Source organism: Canis lupus, chromosome 10, assembly GCF_003254725.2.
Source record: "Canis lupus dingo isolate Sandy chromosome 10, ASM325472v2, whole genome shotgun sequence".
NCBI lineage: Eukaryota > Metazoa > Chordata > Mammalia > Carnivora > Canidae > Canis > Canis lupus.
The window spans coordinates 13,800,547-13,822,453 of NC_064252.1; the positions used below are offsets into that span (position 1 = coordinate 13,800,547).

At 45.7% G+C, this 21,907-nt stretch overlaps 1 protein-coding gene across 1 annotated transcript in view; it reads left to right on the plus strand.

Moving 5' to 3' along the window:
• TPH2 (tryptophan hydroxylase 2) overlaps window positions 1-19,960 on the plus strand; it is an 84,829-nt gene extending 64,869 nt beyond the window's left edge. Inside the window, exons 9-11 of the mRNA XM_035696553.2 lie at window positions 9,922-10,017; window positions 18,769-18,902; window positions 19,078-19,960. Coding sequence (XP_035552446.1) covers window positions 9,922-10,017; window positions 18,769-18,902; window positions 19,078-19,252 — 405 coding nt within the window. The 3' untranslated portion in view covers window positions 19,253-19,960. The remainder of the gene's footprint in view (window positions 1-9,921; window positions 10,018-18,768; window positions 18,903-19,077) is intronic.
• Window positions 19,961-21,907: the final 1,947 nt, after the last annotated feature.

Genomic DNA, 21,907 nt, shown 5'->3' on the forward strand with positions numbered 1-21,907 from the left:
TCCCTGTAGAGTGAGCTCTTACGGTGTTCATCTTTGTGTGCCTTTGGCACTTAGCAGGGTGCCCTCCAGGTCCATCCATGTGGCTGCCACGGGCAGAGGCCTCTTCTTCCTCGGGGCTGGATACGGTTCCGCTGAGTGCCCCGTGTCGATGCGTGTGTCTGTGCGCTCCCGTTGTTTCTCTACCTTGGCTGTTTTGGATGATGCTACAGTAAACACGGGAGCCCACGTACCTCTTTAAATACCCCATTTTCATTCTTTTTTGGATATGTATTCAGAAGCGGCACCGCTAACTCATAGGGCAGCTCTATTTTTGACTTTTCGAGGAAGCTCCGTATGACTTCCCATAGTCACTGCACCAATTTCCACTCCTACTAACAGGGCGGGAGAGTTAACAGGTCTTCACATCCTTTGTTATCTCTCGTCTTCTTTTTTTTTTTTTTTTTTTTTTTATCTCTTGTCCTCTTGATCTGCATCCCGCCTGGGCTGCCTCCTGAGCTTGCATTCCAGGACAAGTTCCATTACCACTTCTTGCCTCCAGTGTCTTCTTTAAGATGAGCATAGTCTATCTCCTACCTGAGGCCGAATGAGGAGCAAGTGAAATTAAACACTTCCGTGGCGTATGTCCCGCCCCTGTCTACGTCATTCTCAGGCCATTACCCAAGAAATCCTAACTGCACTGAAGCTTCTGTATTACTGATTTCCTAACTTTAGAGTCATCTTAAAGCCCTAAATCCTCCAGCTCTTTGTCTAGAGATAACTTCTTCCTGTGATTCAGAAGCCCCGACATTGAGCCCTTCTTTACCTTTTCTCCTCAAAGTAAGCTAGTCTGCATTCATCAAGGACAGAAGATTTCTGCACTCATTTGAAATTTCCACAAAGACATACAAAAGAAGGAGTTTTCTGGTTGAACTATAAATGGAGGAGACTCAAAATCTTAGACTTGTATTAACAAGAAATAGAAAGAAGCAACAAGAAATATCGGTGGTATTAACAGAAATATCAGTGGTGTAATTCCATTTCTGGCAAAATCAGGGGGAAGATGGTTTTTTTTTTTTAAGTTTTTTTATGAGCTGGAATAGCAGAGGTGATACTATATGGAACTATAGGAATTTAATTACCCCATTCTGCAAATGTAGTTTTCAAATAAAGGAGTCAAAAGGATTTTCGAAGCTATTCTTCTGAACCGTGGTATAAAAACCCAAAATGCATTTAGTAGATGTAAAATGTATTACTGTACATTATGAGCCACCACAATGAAGGGAAGCACAATGAGAAACACGGCACGAGACTGAACACGCGGTGATTAAAAATCTCTTTGCTGCCTTCTTAGAAATAGTGTAATTTGCCTAGAGTTTTATATGCTTGTCACTGTAAAGATGGGCATTTCTGGCATGTTCCCAATGAGTGGATTTTGGGGTGGGGAAGGTTTCCCAGAGAATGAAAATGCTGTCATTGGAGGGCTTGGATCCGCAGTGGGTGTAAGTAAGAAATGCTAGGAGGGTGGAGGGGAATAAATCACCCATGGGCCTTCATCGCTCTTTTCAGGGCCTGCCAGTCTGTCCTTTATGGTGTCCAGAAACAATCATTCCCTCGGCGGTGGAGGGAGGGCTGGGGCAGGGTGACTTGGGGACCCCCTTGGTTGAAAAGTCTTTACAAAAATGCTCTATTTCTCTTCCTTATTATGAAAGTGACATATATTCCCTGGAGGAAAACAAAATGTAAAAAAAAAAAAATGGGTGAGGAAGGAAGAGAATATAGAGATCATTTGTAATATCAGAGTGGCAGTAACCACTGTTGACATTGGGTAGGTGGCCTTCTCGTTTTTCCGGGGCTGTCTTGCCATGTCAAGTAAGAACCTAGTAGAGGGAGCCCTGGCCTTGGAAACAGGAGCAAGGAGGTGTCCATCCATTCATCAAACACCTGTGCTGTCGGGAGGGACTGTATCTATTATATGGACAGAAGAAAGAATAAATTGGAAGGACTCTGGAAATAGGGGCCTTGTGACTTTTCACTCAGGTAGGCTGCGCAGTGTCCTGTGAATGTTGTAGGCCGCTAATGAGTTTTGCGGGCTCCTCCTTTTGTCTTTAATGTTGGAGGAACAAGTTAGCGGATGCCACTTTTTAATTAAAAATGGGTTTCCCCACGTATTTTAGTCTCCTGTTTGCTAATTTTGCATTAGGTTGTCCTTATGGGTGAGTGCGACTTTTATCTAATCCGTATTCATCCCCCCTGTTGTTCTCTTTTTTTGCAGAAAGTCAATAAATACCCTTCCCCATGGCACTTGATCTCAGATAAGCATACCGGCGGGGAGCAAGAGGGAGGGCTGGCATGGAGTAGACTGAGCAACGTGGACGGCCCTGTGTGGCTTCCCTTGAGCCTGTGTGCCCTTCGGGACCTGCTAGGAGCCGTCCTGTTAGTGGGTGACTCTGAGTGCCAGCTTTAGGGCCTAGTGACCGAGGTTCCCATCTGGGCCCTGTCACCGCTTTGTGGGCCATGTAGGATAGGCTAATTGAACTCTGTGCCCTGGCTTCTTCATCCTTGTGGTGAGGCTCCTACTCCAGTGGATCCCATAGAGCTCTTGAGGGCTGACGCCACAGGGCATCATGAAGCTGCTTGGCTAGTGCCGAGTGCCCGGGGCCTGCAGAGAGCCCATTCGACGTGACTGTGCACTTGGATGTCTGGGGGGCCGTGTCTGTGAGACTGGAGGGCAGGGGACACCCCGTGCGACCTTGAGTGATTCTCTACCTTGCAGCGACTCCGCGGTTGCCTTGAGAAGTGCAGACTCTGGAGCCCGTATTACAGGGGTTGCCGGGGAGGCCACGGGCTACTTTGCAATGGAAAGCATTTCACCCATAAATAGTAAAGGTAAGGCCTCCCCAAAAGACGCCAAGCTTCTCCCCGGAGATGGGGGAGGCCTCCCCGGGGTTAATAGCTCGCCTCCGCTGAGTGAACATAGAGAAAGGCCAGTTGGGGGAAACAGCTCCAGGAACACATGGACACACGTTGTGCGCACCCGTGAGAGCGCATGAAAAGCGGATTCCCGACCGAACTTTGCAGGCCCCTGGGAGCAATGCTGGGCTCGCTGACACAGGCGGCACTCCTTTCCCAGCAAAAGAAAGCAATGCATTTGGGGTTCAGGGGTCCGCTGTTCCCCCCAAGGAGCTCAGGTTGCAGAGAACCCCAGCCAGGGGCCTGCAGCTTGGCTGTGCGACGGCTGCATTCGTGCCAGAGCCACAGAAAAGCTCCCGGAGGAGTCCCAGAGGATGCCGTTGGCCCGTTTGGACGCATCTTGGGTGTGTCTCTGCGTTGGTGCTCAGGGGCCCCGTGTTGGCATCTCACGGCAGCGGTGAAAAGTCCTCTATGATAAAGCACGGCCACGCACCGGAATGGGCCATGTGGGGAGCAGCGGCGCGGTCGGGACTCACAGAAACTCCTCCTGGGCTGTTCGCCTTCCCCGCTCAGCTCCCGAGGAGAGGACTGTGCTTCCGAGGTGAGAGTCAGAGCTCTAGTCAGTGCAACGGGGGCACTGCATTCGGCTTCCTCACGAAGCTGCCTTGACAAAGGCCTGGCCCCACCGACTCCGGACCAGCTGCCTTTCCCGCAGCTCCGACGGACGCCACTGAGACCCGTTCATTTCTTTATTCTGCAAACATTTGCTGAACCCCTATCATGTGTCGGGCAGTCGGAAGCCCACTGTGAAGCAGGTGGACATGGCCCTGCTCCTTGGGGACTCGGGGTCTGGCGAGGAACGCAGGTCAGTGAACACCTGAGAGACCCATGCAGGTGCGTAGGACTTGAGTCGTTGGAAGATTGGAATAGCGGGGAACTTAGGCCAAGCCCTGGGTGCTCAGAGGCGGTTTCTCGGCAGCATTGTCGGCTTGGGTACATCACCCTGCAGGGCCACTTGCACCTGCGGCCTCGGCCCTGGGTCCCCGCCCGTGAGGATGCACTGGCAGCAGTGGGTGGCCCAGCTCCCAGCTCCGGCTCCCAGCTCCCAGCTCCCGGGCCCTGCGGCCTGGTGCTCACGCCTGGCTGCCCGAGGGCGGCGTGCGTGTAAAGGAATCTGCTCTTCTTCGGTGCAAGAGGTCTGATCTATCACTCCTGTTTTGGCTTTCAGCTAATGATTATATGTAATTACATTCAAATAAAATATTTATAAATAATTACATATAATTAGTGGGCTGTGGAATTTGGAATGCACGCACATCAGCTCTGATGAAAGGTTCCCTTTAATTTGGGAGGTGATAGTCTTGGTATTATTCGTTTCTGTTGGAAAGACATCAGTGGCCAAAGGTCTACAGTTCTCTTTTACAGGTGTTCTCATAACATTCAGGGTTTTTGGGTGGTGGTTTATTTTATTTTTTTTGCTTGGTTTTGTTAATAGGTAGGATACTTATGTGGTGAATCTCTAGGGAGGATATGTCACAGATCCACATCTGGAGAGCACTCTGAAGAAAACAAATTATATTTTCTTAAAATATCGGGAAGCAATTATCCTTGAATCCTGAAAGGTCTTTGAGGGGTCGTCCGGTCCAGCTCTAAGCAGGCCTTGCATCTAAAGCCAGGCAAGACGCCGCGTGCCGCTGTCCCAGCTGGCCCATCTGTGATCCTGCCCAGGGCACTCTGTCTTGTGAGGTCTCCACCAGTGTTGAAAACAGAGAAAAATTGTCCTGAGCAGGTCCATAATTCAAATTTTTGCCACCCCTGGAGGTTTGGGCACATTTGCCGTTTCTCTCTGTCCGTTAGCCATACATGGAGCTGCAAATGGAAAGCTGTCTTAGAGTAAAAGGTCTGATTCCCCGGGGGCCGGGGGTAGGCTGTGGAACCAGGGTGGACAGAGAGCGAGCAGATGGGGCTGTGTGAGGTCAGGGTTTCTGGAAGGACTCCCAGGCGAGGTGTGGAGTGACAGGAAGGAAGACGCACGCTGGCTCTGTCCTCTGAGCTGGCCCCGATTCGACAGGCCCGGGGACCAAAGACGTGCTGATGTATTTTTTTTTTAATTTTTTAATTTATTTATGATAGTCACAGAGAAAGAGAGAGAGAGAGGCGGAGACATAGGCAGAGGGAGAAGCAGGCTCCATGCACCAGGAGCCCGATGTGGGATTTGATCCCGGGTCTCCAGGATCGCGCCCTGGGCCAAAGGCAGGCGCTAAACTGCTGCGCCACCCAGGGATCCCCGTGCTGATGTATTTAACCTTCAACCTTTGGTTGAGTTGATGAGGACCTTTGATTCCTGCCTTAAAATAGGAGGGGATGCCCAACGTGTGTGAGGACCAGTATAGGCATGCCGCACATTCTCAGGGCTTCTCTCAGCCTGTTTTGATTTAGATCATCACATGGGCACTGATGAAGCACGGGGAAAATGAAGAAGGCCCTTACCAGGCTGACCCGAATGCTCCTATAGCTGGCACCGGAGGTTTTGGAGGCTTTGGGACATGATAGCTCTCTGGCTCTCTCTCTGTTTTTTTTTTAATTAATTAATTAATTAATTAATTAATCTATTTTAAAAAAATATTTATTATTTATTCATTCATTCATTCATTCATTCATTCATTTATAAACTCTTCTGTATCCAATGTTAAGGCTCCAGGGATTTTTTTTTAATCTCATGTGCTATAAATGCAACATAAATTAGGGAATCCGCCAAAAGCACGCTAAGAACCTGCGATGAGACTCTGTTTTTTTCCTCCTTTAGGCTTTTGTTTCTCCATTTTTGGTCATAAGGGAGGATCATGCATCTGTTTAGGCTTTTACCTAGAAACTTGAAAATGTGACAGACGTTGAGCTATTTGGAGCTCTAGGGGATCCCTGGGTGGCTCAGCGGTTTGGCACCTGCCTTTGGCCCAGGGTGTGATCCTGGAGTCCCGGGATCGAGTCCCACATCGGGCTCCCTGCATGGATCCACTCCTCCCTCTGCCTGTGTCTCTGCCTCTCTCTCTCTCTCTCTTTCTATGTCTATCATGAATAAATAAATAAATAAATCTTTAAAAAGAATTTGGAGCTCTAGATCTCTTAAATGTCACCGTCTAGGCTGGTGCTAGGTAAACCACTTTTATCTCCTTAAGCTTGGGTTTTCCTATTGGTGAAAACAGGAGGCTGAACTTCCCAGACTCTTGTTCTCTGACTATACGACTGTTTCCCCTCGCTGTGCCCAGGATTGTGCAAAAGTTTTTGGAAGAGTCTGTCGGTTAAGTGTCTGACTCTTGATCTCAGCTCAGGTCTTGATCTCTGGGTTGTGGGTTCAAGCACTGTGTTGGGCTCCTCACTGGGCATGGAGGCTACTTAAAAAACATTAAAAAAGTATATATATATAAAAGTATATTAAAATATGCTTTTTTATATATATTTATATTAAAATATAAAAGTATATTAAAAAGTATATATAGTACATATAAGTATATATATAAAAAGTATAATATACTTTATATTTTATAAAATATTATAAGTATATTATATTAAATACATTAAATATTATAATATATTAAAATATTATAAGTGTATTTTATTATACTTTATATATATTTATATTAAAATATAAAAGTATATTAAAAACTACATATAGTATATATAAATATATAAAAGTATATTTTTATATTAAAATATAAAAGTATGTTAAAAAGCATATATAGTAATATAAGTATATAAGTATATATATATGTATATATAAGTATATAGTTATATACATATATATATATAATTTTTTTTGGAGGACAGACTTGAGGGTTGTATTTTAACTTTTCAACACATACTCAGAGCTCTTATTTTGGTGCTCCTCCTGAGGCCTCTGTGATGCTGACTTCCCCCAATCCCGTGCCCCCCCGTGGCCCAGGTCCTTGTCTAAGTCACTACCCTCCTAGCTCCTTGGCTGCCTCTGCCTCCTAAGTGGTCTCTCTGCTTCCGCTCTTGCCCCACTGATGGTCTGTTCTTTACCCAGTTCTAGCACGATTTTTTGAAACTAAATCAGAACATGTCTGTCTCTTGCCTGAAACCCCTCCAGTGACTTCCCACTGCCTTTGGAAATACAAATCCGTTCCTGCCTTTGCACCTGCTTCCTCTGCTGGGAATGTCCTTTCCCTAAGATCTTTGCACAAAGGACTGCTTTTCAAGTGGGTTGCAGCTTAAATATCACTCCCTCAGAGAGGCCTTCCCTGACTATGCCGTCTAAAACAGCCATTTCTCCTGCTTAATACTGACCTATTACATGGATTTGTTATTTATATCGCATATCCCACTGGGAATTATCCTGTATATTGATTTCTGTTGTTATATCTCATCCCAGTAGCAAATATGCTTCATAGGATTAAGGACTTTGTTGCCTTGTTCATTGCATATCCTTAGCAGCTAAAGCAGATTCTGGAATATAATAGGTGCTCAAGGAGTGTTTGTAGAATGAATGAATTGATGAGTAAATGTCATTGGCAGAAAAACTACACACCAGAGAGGTTATGGTCACATAGTTCATTAGGAGTGGGGCCAAGTGAGACACAAACAGACATTTCTCCAAAGAAGACCTACACATGGCCAAGAGGCACATGAAAAAATGCTCAACATCGGTGGGCATCAGGGAAATATGAATCAGAACTGCAGTGAGATCCCACCCCACACCTGTCAGAATGGCTCAGATGAACACCGCAGGAAACAACAGGTGTTGGCGAGGATGCAGAGAAAGGGGAACCCTCTTACCCTGTTGGTGGGAAGGCAGGCTGGTGCAGCCGCTCTGGAGAACGGTGTGGAGGGTCCTCAGGAAGTTAGAAATAGAGCTTCCCTACGACCCAGCAATGGCACTGCTAGGGATTTATCCAAAGGACACAAACATAATGATTTGAAGGGACACACGCACCCCCGGAGCCATTACAAGTGGATTGGGGGTGCTACTGGCATCTGGTCAGTGGAGGTCAGGGATGCTGTTATATATCCTATAATCACAGGAGAGCCTCCCACAGCCATGATCCAGCCTGGAATGTCAGTGGTGCTGAGGTGGGGAGCCCCTGTTGTCGACGGGCAGATGCGTGCGCTCATGGTTTAGGGTGGGGATACGGACGGACGGTGTGTGTCATGCATAAAGAAGTTAAAGACCGTGTCAAAAAAGGGGTATGATGGAAAAGAGAGAAGAGTCAGAACAAAGTAAGCAGGAGCGCCATTGGGCATCGTGGGGGACGAAGGGGGTAGGAAGGACTGTGCGTTTAGCCTCGCAGGGAGGTGAATCAAGAGAGGAAGTTTTGCCTCAGGAGGTTTGGCTCCATGATCTGCAATGGCCAGTCCCTCAGATTCAGCTCCCTCAACTTCACAGGTCATCCGCACATTTATATTATATGGTCTCATTCATTTGGGGAATATAAAAAATAGTGAAAGGGAATAAAGGGGAAAGGAGAAAAAATGAGTGGGAAATATCAGAAAGGGAGACAGAACATGAAAGACTCCTAACTCTGGGAAACGAAGTAGGGGTGGGGGAAGGGGATGTGGGCGGGTGGCGGGGGTGACTGGGTGACAGGCACCGAGGTGAGCAGTGATGGGATGAGCACTGGGTGTTGTTCTATATGTTGGCAAATTGAACACAAATAAAAAATAAATTTATAAAAAATAAAATAAAAAATAAAAAAATAAAAAATATAAAACCCTTGGGAACCAGGGGACATTTTAACCTCCAAATGAAAATAGAGCAAACTGCCGTGGGCTAGAAATAATTACCATTTTCCATCACTTTTCAGGGGTGTTTAACTTCTTCTTTCTCAACACTGTCAGTGCTCTATCATCACTAATGCAGGACAGTGTTAATTTGATGCAATTTGTATTGCTCATTGTCAACTTCTCACTTTTCTCTCAGAGCAAAAATAGTGTGATTTCAGACTCTCTTAAGAGCATCGTGAGATTTTTGGCTATACAGAGGTTTCTGTCTGTCTAGGTTGATTTCCTAAAATCAACAGAAACAATTATAGATCTTAATGTCTTGGAAAAGCTGTAGTTGTTGATGCTGGTGAAACTCAGGTCAATGAAATGGTTCTTAATACCTATTTTTCATACATACACACATGTACCTGAATCTATGAATGTAGCATGTGTAGGTAGACATTTAAGATCTCACTAAAAATTCATACTAAAACGGTGGCTTTGGTAATTTGGTAAGCACGTACTTGCTCTTTTGGTCTTGCTCTTGTTTCTTTACTGAACATTGGCACCTCGTAGGTCCTCACCAAATGCTTGTTGAATGAATAAACAAACTGCAAAAATTGGTTTGGGATCACTGGATTCCAAGTTATTTTTCCGCATTTGCATGAGCTTAATTATGTCAACTGAAACACAACTTGGTAAATACAGTAGCATATTATTATATATTTTTTAAAGATTTATTTATTGATTTGAGAGAGAGAGAGAGAGAGAGAGAGAATGTGCAACTGGGTGGAAGGGGCAGAGAGAGAGAGATCCAAGCAGACTCCTGCTGAGAAGGGAGCCTGATGGGGCGCTGGATACCACGACCCATGAGGTCATAATGTGAGCCAAAACCAAGATTCAGATGCTTAATTGGCTGAGCCACCCAGGTGCCCCTACAGTAGTATATTCCTATGGTGTATGATTGTGATGTAGCCATTCATTTCTGAGTTTTTTTTTTTTAATTTTTGAAATTATTGCCAGGGATGTGATTTGACTTATGGGGTTTCTGAATCCACTCAGCATGAAACTCTTAGTAGTTGATACCTTTTCCATATTAACCTTTAACCTAGGGAGGGATGGTTAATCAAAAGAATAGATTTCAATGAATGTTCTTAATTCAAATGTATTTAAATTGACAATGTTGAAGAAATTATGCCCCGGGCACCATTTTATTTTGGGTGCCATTTTATTCTAGAGAAGAGCTATGTTGACTAGTTCACTGGATGTGTGTCCATGTTTTTTTTTTTTTTTTTCTTCTTTTTCTTTTTCCAGTGCTATTTCTTCACAATCGAATTTGGCCTTTGCAAGCAAGAAGGGCAACTGCGGGCCTATGGGGCAGGACTACTTTCCTCCATTGGAGAATTAAAGGTATGAAGCTGTGAATGAAAATAGCCTTCCCAGGCAAACTGGCTCAAGGTCATGGAGATATTGATTTGTTTGAGCAGTTCTACTCGTAGGTACCCCATAAATATTTAACACAGAGGATTTGGCACCTCAGATGTGGCCGCTGACCTAACTTTCTGCACTTCTGAAAATGGGTCATGCCTTTCTAGGTTTGTGGTGTGACTCAAATGGATGAGCAGCCATGTGCACAGATCAACAGGAATGACAAATATATGCTTAAATGTTGGGTAACACATGACTGGCCTAAATTTAGTGCAGAAAAGTAGGCAGCAAGTTAGCAGTGATCCTTCTGATTGAAATTTCCCTGTAAGGATCGCTTGGCTATTTTCATTTCTGTTATTCCCAGGGCTCCCATGGACACTCTAGAATTTACTCCTCAAAGGGGAATTTGAGATTATTTTAGCTTCCTCAAAATTAATGTGTATTAAAACATTTGTGGATACACACCATTTAGAAAAAAAACCCTAAATAAACCTCCATTTGTTCAAAGAGGTAGCTAATATGTATAGTGATACCTAAGGAATGCTATTGTTTTTGTCTTAAAATATAGCAAAGCGGTCATTTATTCAGAGATGTTGGGGCTTGGAGTATTTGATAATTTACATATCCTGGTTACTTAAGAAATGCTGTCTATACCACTGGGCAACAGCAAGTTTTGATGAATTTAGAATGCAGTGTGATGTATACTCTGGAAATGGTACTGAAGATGATTCAACCTTTCTTTGATTACCCAAAGATCAGGATTATTGACTACCCTAAGTTTTTCATTTGGTGCATTGATTTTTCTTATATAACATAGTTGGGAAATAGATGATTACCAGAACTTTTTGGTTGTTTATGCTCTTGAAAAGTACAATATAACTGTAGTTTTATTGAGTATTCGCTCTACGATTACATTCATTCATGCATTAAGTCCCAAACATTTGATCAAGCACTTACTATGTCCCATGCACTGTGCCAGTCACTGGGGATATAAATAATGAAAAGGGGGAGGAGGAGGAGGAAGAAGAAGAAGGAGAAGGAGTAGAAGAAGAGAAGGAGAAGGAGAAGGAGGATGAGAAGAAGAAGCAGAAGAGGAAGAGGAGGAGGAGGAAGAGCAATAGCAAGAACAAGAACAAGAATAAGAACACCACCACCACCACCACCACCACCACCACCACCACCACCACAGCTACAACATAGCAGAGACCTCAGTGGACTCTTAAACAGACCTCAGTTAGTATTGTAGGTGCTTTTAACATATTAACCCACTTAATTCTCATACCAATCTGGTGAGATAAGCAGTATTATGATCACAGATGAAAAAACTGAAGCATAAAGACATTAAGGAGCTTGCCAAGGTCACACAGCTAATCAGTGCCAGAGCTGGATCCAAGTCCAGGTGGCTGAGGCTCCAGGATTCCTGGGGTCTCTGTTATCAGAGGGTTCACAGTCTAGGGCAAGCGATAAACAGCCAGTAAGATGACGCAAACTGTGACATGGGCCTGGCACTTACTAGGCCGTGCTGGGGAGGGCTCCTGTCCAGGGCCTTGCAGCCCGAGCTGATTCTTGAGGAATGGAGAGGACGAATGAGGAGGGGATGAGATGCATAGAATAGTGAGTGGACAACGGGGTGTGTATTCTTGTTAAATCCTGCCCTAGTCAGGCCCATCCCCGAGGCTCCACAAGGCTGGAGTAGATGATAACACGGAACCTGACAAAAGCCTGATGTAATATTGTATTTTTTTTTTAAATTCTCAACAACAACAAAAAGCCACTTGGGGTTAATTTTCTTACAGTGGCCAAATCTCACAGCAATAGCCTGATGTCATATCCGTGTAAGACCCATGCTTTCTGTAGGGTGATTCTTGATTTCCGCGAGAAAAGAATTAGAAAATGAGTTAGCTCTTGAGCTGTATCTATTTACATTCTCCTCAGAAGGTTTATAAATGATATCAGAAGCAAAAGAAACTAATCTCTCTCATTGCCCCAACTTTTGATAAGGTCCTCTAATCGGGTTAATGGGGCATATATAGGCAGCATTGGGGTGAATCTGTTGTTTTTGTTCCTATTGATGTGGACAGAAATGTCTGGAAATGGAAATCAGTCAGGCTGTGTACACCAAAGGGCATTGTCTGCCGTGAATCTTGTTCTGGTCCATCACCTCTGGTCATTAGCATTCTTCCATTCTCAAATTTCTACACTCCAACATCCTGATGATTGCTACTTTGGACTATTTTTACAATTCAGAAGTTCTTGCTATGAGAAGAACTTCTGATTATTCACAGAGAATACATAACACGGGACGCTTTCTGTACCTGCTTCCCTCCTCTCTGCCGTGCTCTGTGCAGATGTCCAGAACCCCCTCACAGCTTCTGAGTACTTCTGTCTGGAAGTACTCAGTAAAGAGTACTCAGTATTTAGTTATGGGTTTGTTGAAGAAAATGAATAAACAAATAAGTGAATAATAAATTTAAAAATGAGACACATAGCAGGGCCAACTCTGAGATCAAAAAAGCATGAACACGATAATTCTGAACCTGGGGTGGGGGGATAACTTTATTGATAGCGTTATAAAAATTCCTGTATCAAACATGCTTGCGGGTTCGAAAGGAGTTACTTTTTGCAGTAAAATATCTGATTCAAACTGTAGCCCAAATGTAGGTCCCAGCTAAGTTGGAGGTTTTGGTATAGTCTTTATTACTTTTACATAAATATCCATGATTCACCTTTTCTCCTTGAACAGAATATGTTTTAAAATTTGTGCTTCAAGAGGCTAAATTTTCCTGGGTGCACTTCAGAGCTGGTCAAGTACTCCCAAGAGGTGTTATCTATAGTTTGGAGGATAACTTTCATTTTTACCTCTTATTTTTTCAATGACTACAATGCTTACTTTTTGACAATTTGTGAAGAGAGAGACAAAATAAATAGGGAAAAGCTTGTAAAAGCTACATCTGATACACAATGTTGTCTTCTTTTAGCCTCATCAGTGGTTGCTCTCTCTCTTTTCTGTTCTGTGATGTACTTTCAGGAATTCCAAAAATGTATTTGGGTAGGTCTCTACGATTCCTTCACACTCTGGAGAGCAGTTGATAATGAGCTAACTCATCTGGAAATCTGACTTTAAAGAAAGGTTGAAAGTAGGATAATCAATTATGTTTATCCATAGCCAGAATATGTCTTTCATGCCTTTTCGATCTCAGAGTTGGCCCTGCTATATGTGTCTCATTTTAAAATTTATTCTTCACTCATTTTTTTATTCACTTTATTCAACAAACCCATAACTAAAGGTCTAAGATTTCAAGGCACTTAGAGTCTCTAGTAGGGAAGGTCTAAGGAAGTGATTGATACGGGTCTCTGTTGAGTCCAGATCCATGGCTAAGCAACGGTGAAGCTTGTTCACAGGCCGTGATAAAGAAATGATTGCTAATTGATGAACTGGCTGAGTTCTAACCCCAAAATTTAATCCATCTTAAAAGCAAAAAGGCAATTTCTCCTTTTTTATGGGTAAAGGTAAAGTCTAGTTCATTATTTCCTTAAGGGCAAGGATTAAATTTTTTTTTTTTTTTTTTTTTTTGTGAACAGCCTTAGCACCTACTCCATAGTAGTCACTGGAATAGTACATATAAATCCATTCATCCTGCTTTTCAGGTTTTGGCAAAGCTGATGGTTTTACTTATTTATTAATTTTTAAAAAGATTTTTATTTATTTATTTATTCATTCGAGACACAGAGAGGGAGAGAGAGAGAGACAGAGACACAGGCAGGGGGAGAAGCAGGCTCCATGCAGGAGCCTGATGTGGCATTCCATCCTGGGTCTCCAGGATCAGGCCCTGGGCTGAAGGCAGACGCTCAACCGCTGAGCCACCCGGGCTGCCCAAAGCTGATGGTTTTAAAGCTTTTAATTATTATTATTTTTTGGCTCTAGTTTTAGGATCTCCTTGCACAGTGACTTTATTGTACTGTTTTTTTTTTTTAAATAGCTTAACCAACATTCCCAGAACAGGCTTATATTTATTGCAGTCAGTCATGTTTATTGCCACTTGCGGCAACTCTGTCTGGCAATCAGAATTCCTGCCAGGCTGCACAGAAGAGGCTGGAGGCACCTGCAGGTCCTGCCATCAGGGTGGCTAGAGTTAGGATTCACTGACACAGAGCTCCCCCATCTTTCCCCTGCACAGACGGCTCCCACCTCCATTCCCCCCACCCTTCGTTTTCCTGAAACCAGCACTATTAGTAAAGACAGAGAGAACTCTGGAGCCAGACACAGGCGTTTGGCCTTTATGAAGAGATTGTTTGAAGAGGGAGTTTGTTCTCTCACTCCTGCAACTTATTCAAATGGATGAAACTTTCAACATCACTGATTTAAAAAAAAAAAAGGTGCGATGCTATTATCACCCAGTTGAGCAATAAGGATGTTGATGTCACTTTGTACTTGGTTAGCAGGAGGAACATTTGAGGGAAGTTCAAAAAATATTATCTACATACATGAATATGCACATATACAAATGTATATATTTGATGTTCTGACGGGGAAAAGACGATTGCAGTGTGAACGTGGGAGTGTTTGCAAATCTTATTCAGAATCTAGGCCCCAAACTACCTTTAAACCTGACTTCACACCTGAGTTTTTTCCTGACTTAAACCAGCCCTAATATAGAGGGTGAGGATCACAGGATTTACATGGAGAATAGTTGAGATAGTAACTCTGTGTCTGCAAAGGCAGGTGGCTGGAAGGATGGAAGATTTTAAATTGATGAACTTAGGGCAGGCACTGTTGCAGCCGAAAACCAGAAAGCCTCAGAGCTATGGCCATGTTGCTTTCTTTGTGGGTTCGGGACCCCTGGGGGAGAAGAGCTGCCAATGGTGGCAGGTGTGTCTGAGCGCCCGTATACACCAAACATCATCTCCAGATTGAAATGGCAATAATCACTTAGTATACTGGCCACTTCCCATGTGCCAGGCACTTTATATGCATTACCTCATTTAATTGTTTTTTAAAGATTTATTTATTTATTAGAGAGAAAGAGAGCAAGCAGAGGGAGGGGCAGAGGGAGACACACAGAGACAGAAGCAGAATCCCCATGGAGTGCAGGGCTCTACATGGGGCTTGATGTGGGGCTCAGTCTCACGACCCTGAGATCATGACCTGAGCTGAAACCAAGAGTCAGCCGCTCAACTGATGGAGCCAGCCAGATGCCCCCCATTTAGTTCTTACCACAAGAACTTATCTTATCTATGGGTTATAGATACCATTAGTATTCCCATTTTCCAGATGAATACTAGAGTGGGCTTCCATAGGTGGACAAACTGGCCTGGTCATGTAGAAACTTTAGGTAACAATTGGGTACTGGACAACTTGATTTTGGAAAAAGATTTTTGTATTTAAAAGACCAGGATGGCAAATAAGCTGTAATTTGTGCACCGAAGCCAATTAATTGCTAATGGCCACCATTGCTGGGAAGGGTGGGAAGGCCGTGGCCAGGCCAGCGGGAAAGGCTGCGACGGTCAATGTGTGCCACCTGGGGTGGAGGGAGGAGATGACAAGGATGCGGTGTATGTGTAGGGCCTTCTAAGATGGTATTGCAAGGGCAGCTTTAGAATTCACGTAGGTCAGCCTTTTCAGTTTATCGAAGAGGAAACCGTGTCTCAACCTGGGGGAGTTTCATTGCTTTGATGTCCTGCCTCTGGGACAACTATGTTTAGGACCTGGGTATCACAGCTCCCAGGCCCGCACACTTGTCTTTAGCACTATGGATGAATCCAAAATAGTCCTTGTAGAGAGCATTCAGGTGAGGGCAGGTGATTCTCAAGCACTCCTGCACTTCTAGAATGGCTTCAGAGTGAAAGACTGTCGGCCACATCCTCTTAGCCTTACAAAGCCTCTGTCTGCCACAGTCGGATGAATTCTTGCAGACTTCAGGATATCAGACTGTTAACCCTTTGAGAAGGAGTCACCCCAGAGTTCCCTGGGGACCTCAAGAGTGTGGCCCAAGGTTTACAGAGAGTCCACTGTGGACGTAGAGGGGAGGGCATGCATGCTGCTCCCTCAACTGAGACAGCTTAGAGGTGTGGGGAGGAGTTGAGGACAAACCGAATAGGGCTGCAGCCCATAGGGCATCAGTGGAGACATGGACGCTCTTTCATAGCCTTAGGGCCACACTCTCGCATTCAGACCTGGGAACGTCATAGGCCGCGTGGATGTTCCTGGCAGGCATCCCACGGAAGAGCTCCACGAGACCACTAACGGGTGAGAGCACCGCCTCCCTTGTTGGCCTCAGCTCCAGGCCCTGGTCATTCTCCAGGCTACTACGGAGGTGCCGCTGTCATCCCACTGTTAGTAACAGCCAAGGACAGCGCTGGTCCCACGCCACGTGGGTGGGGAGGTCCCTGGTGGGTCGTGGGCATGTCGGCCATGGCAGGTTCCTGCCTTGTTGAGAGCTTGCAACAACCAGCTCCCGGTGTGTCCTTGGATTATTCCGTTGGGCAGGTGTGAGATCTGTTGCCTGGTGGTTTTTGCCTCAAGTTTATGCTGTGAATCCACTGATTTTCCTTGAAGTCTGGGACAGAGCATTGTGCCCTCTAGGCATTTTCTTCGTGCACTCTCCTCCTTTTTACTGGTTAAGACGACTAAACGGGCTCACCTGAGTATCCAGGGTGATTGTGACATGAGGAGGCTTTCCAAAGCTCCCCTGATTTCAGCCTCTCACTGTCTGCACACATTCGGGAGGCGGACTGTACACATGCTGGCTGCCAAGGCCGCGAATGGCCCATCCGAGCATTTCCGACCCAAGCAGAGGAGTTGCACCCCTTTCCGTGCTCCCGTTGACCCGGTCCAAGTCTTTGGCTCAGCGGTGGGCGCTGCCCTGCGGAGGGAGCAGTGGTTTGGGTGTTCTCACGCTGTGTCCCGCTACCCCTCCGCCCTCGCCCCTGATTGTAATGATGAGAAAATAGACCAGGGGCACCGGGCCGGTCACCGTCCTTCCTTTCATACATGCCGGTGGCGGGTGGACACTTAGAGCAATGTGCCGAGGCTGGACACGCTCCGGGCGCGTGGCTGCAAGGAAAGCCGTGGCTAATTCTGAAAACCACAGCAAGTCAGTGGGAGGCCTGTTCTTTGCAGAAGAGTGCCAGGCCTCCAAAAAGGACATTTGTTTCTTGGAACTGCGAAGTCGTTTTAAAATGTGGACAGAATTATTAGTCATGTGGAACCCAAATCCCCCAATGTTCACGGCGCGGGATGGAATCGAGCACAAATGCATTTGCAGGTGTAGTGACCTTCTGCTTATAATGAAGCTGCTCCGTGGGCCAAAAAGAATGAGTTCATTCCCAGAGGCCCTGTCCAGTCCCTGATTCATGTAGGCATTGATCTGGACAATGCAACTTTGTAGGAAAGCAAATCACAGGCAGGGGAGGGCCGCATGCCCTTGCCCTTATGGGTTAGTCCGGCCTTTGGTTTGTGCTTGTGTCTCCAGCTGTAGGGAGCACAGCCTTGTTCATGGAAGGCTGCAGATCATCCCGTGCGTTTTGAAATTGGAGGGGGTGGGGGATGCACAACGGTGTGAACGGGAGAGGTTTGCAGCATCTCTGCTGGTGACGGCACAGTCTACGTCTCCCACTGGAGGGAGGTGGAGGGCCTTGCATGGAGCCCAGCGTCTTCGGAAACCATCCAGCCCAAACCTCTCGCTTATAGTTAAGGAAACAGAGTCCCGGAGAAGGGAAATCCCGTGCCAGGTGGTGCAGCTGGGTGGCAGCGACATTGGGGCTGAGTCCCTGTCCTCCAGGGGTAATGCAGCTCCCGTGGCCAATGGGCCCTTTAAGGGGAGCACAGACTCTCGGGGGGAACGCTTTGCAAAGTGGAGTTCACAGGCCCTGCAGTTGGGGGGGATCCCCCGGGGGCCTCCTCCCTGTGCGTTCCTGGGACCTGCTGAATGACATTGAGGAGGCCCGGCCTTGGCATGTGCTCCTCGCACTCCTGGGCGGCTCCTGGGCAGGTGAGCTCCAGCCCGTAACCGAGGCCTGGAGCTGGCAGCGGCGGGAAGCGCTGCCCTTGAGCATCACTGAGCTCACCCTGAGGAGCCCCCGCAGGCCCAGGGTCCCGTCTGGGCCAGCAGTCCGCGCGTGGAGCCCACGGCGCTTCCCGGGGCGGCTGCACCAGGCTTGCTGCACCAGCCTCCACCGAGCCGAGCCGAGGGGTCTTGGCTCCTTGGCCCTCCCCCCGCCCCCCACAGGATCACCTGCGGCATTGGCTCTGCTGTCCCCGCAGAGTGGGGTGAGGGACGAGTGCTTCTCAGGTGCCTTTGATATCCAGGCCCTGGCCCGACTGCCCACCCCCAGGCCCCGGGGGCTCCAGGCCTCCGGGCCTCCGCGCAGGTGGTGATCGCTTCTGCCATTTAAGTGACATTTCAGGACGTCTCTTATAGCGATGAATGCAGAGCCCTGTTTCTGCTCTCTCCTTGCTTCCATTCATGGCACAGATTAAAAGTCCGTGTCTTCTGGGCCACTGCTCTGAACCGGCCTTCCCTATGACTTTGTCTGATAATAAATAATGCCGTGATCTCTGCCCCCCCCCCCCGCCCCCGTTTCTAACAGCCTTACACAAAGGAAAGCAAAGGCCCTGACACCCACTGTCGCCCGCAGATGAGACGGCTCCGTGTCCCGGGTTGGGCACAGGTGCCGAGCTGTGGCCTGGGGAGGCAGGTGGCGGAGTTACCTGCTCTGTGGTGTGTTTTGCAGCATGCTCTCTCCGACAAGGCGTGTGTGAAGGCCTTTGACCCAAAGACAACTTGTCTACAGGAGTGCCTCATCACCACCTTCCAGGACGCCTACTTCGTTTCGGAAAGTTTTGAAGAAGCCAAAGAAAAGATGAGGTAAACTCGCTTTTCTTCTGCTGTTTCCCTGGCTCTGCTCCCTGCCTCTCTGTGCATTCCCGGCACCGGTGGAGCTGATCGCATCTCCCCCAACTCCCTGCTTGTTTTTTTAAATATTTTTATATATTTTTTTATTTTTTATTTTTATTTTTTTCCCTCCCCACTTGTTTTGCAGGGACTTTGCAAAGTCCATTACTCGCCCCTTCTCCGTGCACTTCAATCCCTACACGCAGAGCATTGAGATCCTGAAAGACACCAGGAGTATCGAAAACGTGGTGCAGGACCTTCGTGGGGACCTGAACACGGTGTGTGACGCCCTGAACAAAATGAACCAGTATCTGGGGATTTGACGCCCCAGGACCCGTGATCTCTTGGGGGCTTTGCAGCAGTCCAATGTCATGTAGCGCTGATCACATTCTGTGTCACGGCTTGGCCAGTACGCATGCAACCCTGTCCCTCTCTATGCACGTGTGATATTCCGTGTTCACGTGCGAGGCACCATCAAGAGCCCAATGACACCTGCTCATTGTTGGAAGTATTGTGACCTGTTCAAACGTCTCAAATAGATTTGCCATTCCTGCTCCTTGTCTTTAACCAAACTGCAGCTGTTTAAGGGTCTGTAACAAGTAGCCCTCTTACGCTTCTAGCTTATGACTTCTTCCTTCTCAGATCCAAGCCCTTCCTCAGTGTTCAGTAGATAAAATGAGAATAGCGGTGACCCTGTTCCTGTTTTCTGTAGTCTCAGTGTTTCCGCAGCATTATCGGAGATAAACCCAGAAATCGTGCGGAACCTCCCTCCCGTTTCAGAAATGAAAACTAGTGAGCACACTAGTTGGAATGGTTTTTAGATTAAGTATTTATACAACAGAAGAAAAGAGACCATTTTCTGGGACATATAGGTGGCACTGGCTGTGTAGATACTGAGTGGTGGCGCGCTTTCCAGAGAATTTTGGAAGAAAACACTTCTGGAGGGGACATGCGGAAAGACTAAGCTATGGGCAAAAAAATGTCGGGACTTTGATTTTTATGCTGGAATAAAGTGAATTATCGTGCTCAGATGTTTAGCCTATTTCTCTTAGAGAACAATAACAGCACAGAGCTTTGACCTCAGAGATGTGGAAATGGAGTCCCACAGAGCTCAAGCCATTTGCCCAAAGAGGCACAGTTTAGTGTGCCACCAACATCCATGGCCCCTTGCATCTCCCTTCTGGCTTGCTAAGAAGTTCAACGTGGTGTACTTGTGTGTAGTCAGAGAAGGGAAACTAATACTTATCAAAATGAATATTTATCACTAAATGGGATTTGGTTTGTGATCAAGGGCTGCCAACAGTACAGGCGTCTCCTTCTACAGCCCCTAAGCAAGTCAGATCTCTGAGAGTTCATCTGGTTTGTCCAAAGTTTGGGGGAATTTGGGCAAACTGTAATACACCACAAATCTCTGGTCATCTTTGCCATAAGAGGTACAATCAGGTGATTAAGTGAAGAAATAAAAAAAACAACTGCTGAACGAGTGAATAAATTTCTTCTTCTGACTCTCTCACCAAGTGCAACCACTGCTCCTCTTGTTCTACTTCCGTCTGTCACACAGAATTCCGGGTGGAGGAAAGAGGGGCTGTGGAAGGGTAGAGAAGGAAAAAATGATAAAATAATTTTTAAGTTCACCGTTCTACAATATTTACTCAAGCAATTTCTGAGGTGTTCTTTTAATAACCGCTTGCACGTCATTTCCAACTAATTTGTACTCACGTGGGTCCATTACAAGTCAGAAATTTTTGGCCTAGATATATTCAAGAAGAACGTGAAAGGGTGAAAAGTCACATCAGAGGGAGGTCAAATGAAAATAAATCAGAAGTTTGAATAGTGGCCTTTCTTTTTTTTATTGTTTTTTTAAATAATAAATTTATTTTTTATTGGTGTTCAATTTGCCAACATACAGAATAACACCCAGTGCTCATCCCGTGAAGTGCCCACCTCAGTGCCCGCCACCCAGTCACCCCCACCCCCCACCCACCTCCCTTTCCACCACCCCTAGTTCGTTTCTAATGGGGACCTTTCATTTCTGAAGGGTTCTCAGCATAACAGAGTTTGGGAGACGGGTTTTGTAGGCAGAACAGGAGAGTCATGCAACTTAAATGCTCTTTTAGATGAAAGAGATAGTGCCTTGAAAAGTAGTTGGTGGTAGAGAAGTGATGAGCTAGCTGAACCAAAAGGATCTAGAATGATCCAGTAGTTGGATATTCCAATAGTTTCATAGATCCCCAAATACATCGTTTCTTGTTTTGCTAGACCTAGATGACCCTGAGTAATCATTTACTTACAAAAACTAATCTCTATCAATAACCTAGAACAATAAACCCAGAAATTTATTTGGAGAGCTAGTTGCTGAATTTTCTCAAAGGAAATTGGCTAAGAAACTCTTAACATCTGCCTTCCGTGTTGTTTTCATAATTTGGTGTTGCTTTACACACTCTTAAAAAAACAAACAAACAAAAAAACCCCACCATGCCATAAGTAGCCATCAAGTTTTTCCCTTCTCACCCCACGAAAAGGTAGGTTTTCAGATGAGGCCTGAAAGAAGAATTATATTGAATTGTAGACCAGTTCCCGTAACAAAAATAACATTTGAGCTATCTTCTGATTTGGCTTACAGTGGCTTCTTCAGTGGCTTTTTTTTTTTTTAATATGTGCAAAGTCTATGTTGTTTCAAAAATAGAGGAGTTGTAAATAGGCTTTCCCACAGAGCTTATATAGGTATCATACACGGTGGAGGAATTACTTGATTCTTTTTAGATTTGTTCCCCGTTTGGAATAGTGGCAACGATGGTTTTCACCGTGTGAAACAATGGAATCATGGTTTTCATTTGTTGTGAGCATTCAACACGCAAATGCCATTACAACTAATGGCGGGAAAAATCCTATAAAATTTAATAGCCGTCATAGGAAAAGTGTTGGCAGAAAAAGTCCCCAAATGGAAATAGTACAACAAAATAATCACAGCTAGCTCC